At 31.5% G+C, this 4,322-nt stretch overlaps 1 protein-coding gene across 1 annotated transcript in view; it reads right to left on the reverse strand.

Moving 5' to 3' along the window:
* Nucleotides 1–1,252: 1,252 nt before the first annotated feature.
* Nucleotides 1,253–4,322, reverse strand: part of LOC106463030 — a 73,253-nt gene continuing 70,183 nt past the window's right edge. The window contains exon 5 of the mRNA XM_022390441.1: nt 1,253–3,631. Coding sequence (XP_022246149.1) covers nt 2,820–3,631 — 812 coding nt within the window. The 3' untranslated portion in view covers nt 1,253–2,819. The remainder of the gene's footprint in view (nt 3,632–4,322) is intronic.

Below are 4,322 nucleotides of genomic sequence, written 5' to 3' on the forward strand. Positions count from 1 at the left end.
TGGTCTCAAAAACATTATATATTTAAAACATACAAGCAAAAGGAGGGAGTATTGTATTCTCACACAGTTTATTCAACGGGATATCTCGGATTAATTATCAGAAAAATCTTTATATTTTCAATTAGTATCACTAAACTATATAATATTTATAAAAAAATAAGTAAAATTTTAATACAGCATATTTAATTTCTGGAAAAAAAAAAGATCAAATTCACCCGTACAAAATCTCAAAGTTTTCAGTAACTTTTCAGGTTAAAATAAGTGGATAATTATACTACAGTACAAGAAAGAAAAAAAAGGTTGCTAATAGCAATAATTTTTATAAAATCACATTCACTTTAAGTTCTTATATACGAGTAAATTAAACCATTAAGCTTTCAATTTAATGAAAGTAATTTTCATGTATCACACAAATAAACAAGAAATAATGTTGTTGTTTTTTTCGTAATTAAGGGTCGGTGAACTGGTCAGATAGAAAAGTGAGACTGATGGCTTTTTGAGAGTTTTAATTTGCTTCTTAAAGAAGTAGCAATATGTCACCATTTTCAGAGCATCTTGTATGTGATGGAGCCTGACCAAGGTTTGAATATGACCTTGGAAGATTGGAACTTGTCAGAATACTTGTCTAAGAAGAATCGAATTTACATGGTGCTTGTCAGTTTGATGAACTTCTGTAAGGTTATACAAAATCATCAACTTGTCCCACCTTGATAATGATCTTGAAACATAAATAGATACATATTTTCCGGAGGTGTAAAATAATTTTAAAAGGGTGGAATGAAAGAACAGAAGCTACGAAATTTGTTGAACAAAAACGTTAAAAACAGCAACAAGAACACGAATGTCTTTAGGACTAACAGCTTTTAATTGGAATGTTTTAAACACCAAGCAAGCGTATATATTCATTTAATTACTTATTCGTTCCACAGGTAAATATCCCAGCTGTTTTTGGACTTAGAATCTATAATTACAGAAAACAACAACAACCACTTTTTGTCGAAGATACCATTGTAATAAAATTCATACAATACACATTGAAATCAGGTAACGCCATTTGGAATTTTTTTATTTAACGAAAAATTCATTTATAGGAGGAGTGAGACTTAATGACGTAATATTTACTATGAAAAAACAATAGAGTTGAAGTAATATAGTAAATCAAAATGAATGGTTTATATGCAAAATTCCCCCTAAAAAAGGTAACTAAATCAAAGAAAAAATTTATAGAATTTTACTTGTTCTATATTAAAAATTACAAAGTAACTCAATAAACAGTATAAATACTTTAAAAAATGAGATTTATTATAATTTAACTACTTATTGTTAAATAAGTAAAGGACTACATTTTAACAGACAGAAGGAGAACACCTTTCAATTTTACTTATTTTTTTGTTCCAATAAAATATTTTCTCAGTGTAGGCTGAACACATTTAATCGTGCGTGTATTACAGATTCAAATTAGAGCCTCTATCTTTTCGAAATTTCAGTATCTGAAAATGAAGAATAACATTTTTAGCTCAAATTTTGGCTTGAATCATATATAAAAATCGATATATAATATAAAGGATTAAATTTAGTATTATACCTTAATATAAAGCTTTTTTAGCAACTTAGTCTTAGATTAATATTATACTATGGAGATTTTATTTATAAATTTATTCTCGATTGCTTGTTTGTGTGTAATTAAGCACAAACCTACACAACGGGCTATCTGTCCACCGCGGGTTCTAGCGTTATAAGTCCGCAGACATATTGGTGTCCCACTTGGGTGGGGGGCTTATTTTTGATACGTTCGTTTTAATAATTTGTTTCTTCAGAATGTCGCTTAGAAATTACGAGTTTATCTATAGGTGGTAGATTTTTGTTAACTATGTAATTAACTATTAAAATTAATTTAAAGGAATGTAAGTAATTAAATAAACTTTCACGAATTGATCTAGAAGTGGTGGATTTTGTTTTGTTTCCTGTGTAGTAAAATATTAAAATTAATTTAAAGGAATGTGAATAATTAAATAAACTTTCACGAATTGATCTAGAAGTGGTGGATTTTGTTTTGTTTCCTGTGTAGTAAAATATTAAAATTAATTTAAAGGAATGTAAGTAATTAAATAAACTTTCACGAATTGATCTAGAAGTGGTGGATTTTGTTTTGTTTCCTGTGTAGTAAAATATTAAAATTAATTTAGAGGGATGTGAATAATCAAATAAAAGATCTCTTCATGAAGTTTAGATACGACATATTTTAGTTAGCACTGGTGAAATGTAATCTCACACACACGATACACACATCTAAAGATCCTTTCAATGAGTATTTTGAGTGAATGAAAGAAAATCAGACTTTTAAGGGATTACAACTCATCTCGTTTTTCAGACATTTTGTATAATACGTAAATTGTTCGATTTTTAAAATAATTATTTTAACACTAAAATAAGTAAAAGAAAAAAAATCCATAAGCTAGTGTAGTAAATACAATACAATAATACTCAGCAATACCATTTTGAGGAGGATCCATGGTTAAAATGACCCAACTCCTAATATGGTACTCGAAGTAACTTATACATCCATATGAAATAATTACACAAAACAACCTCATTAATCTTAGATAAATCAACCACAGAGATCTATGATACACGTATCATGGTCTGGCTTGTTTTTATACGTGATTTGAATTACACGTCTTCCGGAATCCTCGGGGAATTTATCAAGCACTCATACGTAAACCAGTACGAGCAGTCTGTTTTAAAACTTCTAAAAAGCGCTTTCGTAAAGAACAAATACTTTTTGTTTTATGGAGTTCAAAAAGGTGGATAGAGAGGGCTTAAACTGTTGGGAATGACTTAAAGCCGTAATCGTCATCAGCATCAGTACTTTTTGGGTTGGACTTCCATTCATTTTCAAGAGATTTTGAGATAGTTCGTCTATCTGATTGATCCGAAAAAATGGAGTAGAGATTATGTCGCTGTTTAGGTCTATTATTGGATGAGTTCCTGAGAGATCCAGAAGTGGAGCGCGATTCAGAGAGAAAGAAAGGAAAGTAGCCTTGGTCCTTGCAGGCCACGACAGTGGGCCGGGCGGGCAGTGGAGGAGGCATATCAGTAGCACGGACGCCCCTTCCAGTTACAAAATCATACATTATCTCTTCGTACACATGATAATCAGCCGCAGACATGGGTTGACGATTCACAATGTCGTCTTTATTTGGCCTGGGAATTGAAGATCTGTAGCAACCGCGTGATGGACTCTCTCCAAAATCTGTTTTATAAGAAGCGAGGACTGCAGACCTGTCTTCCGCAGTGATATTACTGTCCCTTGACCCCGTCTGTGTGTTAGTACTACTATCAGTGGTTGGTTGTTTATTATCGCTCTGTTTCTTTAACTGTAAGTCTTCAATAATTTCAAGCATACATTTGGCTACTTCGGTGAAGCGGGACTTGACAACAGAATTAGGTGGTTTAGTCGGATTCTTAGAATCATGTTGATACTCCTGGTTTTTCTCCACGGAGACAGCTTGATTCACAGGATTATTCTGGTCATCAATAACACTGTTGCCTGTAGCAGGCTGTCTTTCAGGGTTTTGGCTATCCGACTGAGACCCATCTCGTATATCTTTGGCTGTTTCCGAAGGCTTTTCTAATGGAGAAAAACAAAATGATAATAAACGCTTAGTCAGACGTTTTTAATGCATATTACATAGAATAAATATAAGTCTGTTTTAACAGAATACAAACTTAATATTTTTAAGAGATCGCCTTACGATAAAATAATAAAAATAAAACAGTTGTAGAAACTCTACAAATTCATTAAAAAGTTCACGACATTATAATGCCAGGAAAGTATATAATATTGAATTCGTTCACACAGACAGTTAAGACTTTTCCAAGAAAAGGCATGTATAACTTCAATGTTACATATATTAGAAAAGAAGCATTGCATCGACCATAATAATTCATTAACTAGAAATATATGACGACGAAGCCTTTCGCTCAGTACCAAGGTTGTTAAGGCCGGTTGGGATAACGGACATAGCAATGTTATTTGTGCTATATATGTGTATGAATTGTAATCATTATTAATTTTACTTAAGACATTTAAATGTTAGAATTTTAGGTTAATAATTAGTAACATAAAATATTCATTTTATAATTTATTGTGGCAATCCAAGTTCTGTATCCTTTTGTCTTCAACACGTCAAACGAACAGTCTGCCATCAGAACGACGGAGTCATCTTTTAGACACTTTTTTAATCAACAGAAACTACCTGGCTACTACATTAATATACAAATTGAAAACCCCAATTCTTCTACAAAATGTTCTTATATTT

Source organism: Limulus polyphemus, unplaced genomic scaffold (assembly GCF_000517525.1).
Source record: "Limulus polyphemus unplaced genomic scaffold, Limulus_polyphemus-2.1.2 Scaffold1307, whole genome shotgun sequence".
NCBI classification, from domain to species: Eukaryota; Metazoa; Arthropoda; class Merostomata; order Xiphosura; family Limulidae; genus Limulus; species Limulus polyphemus.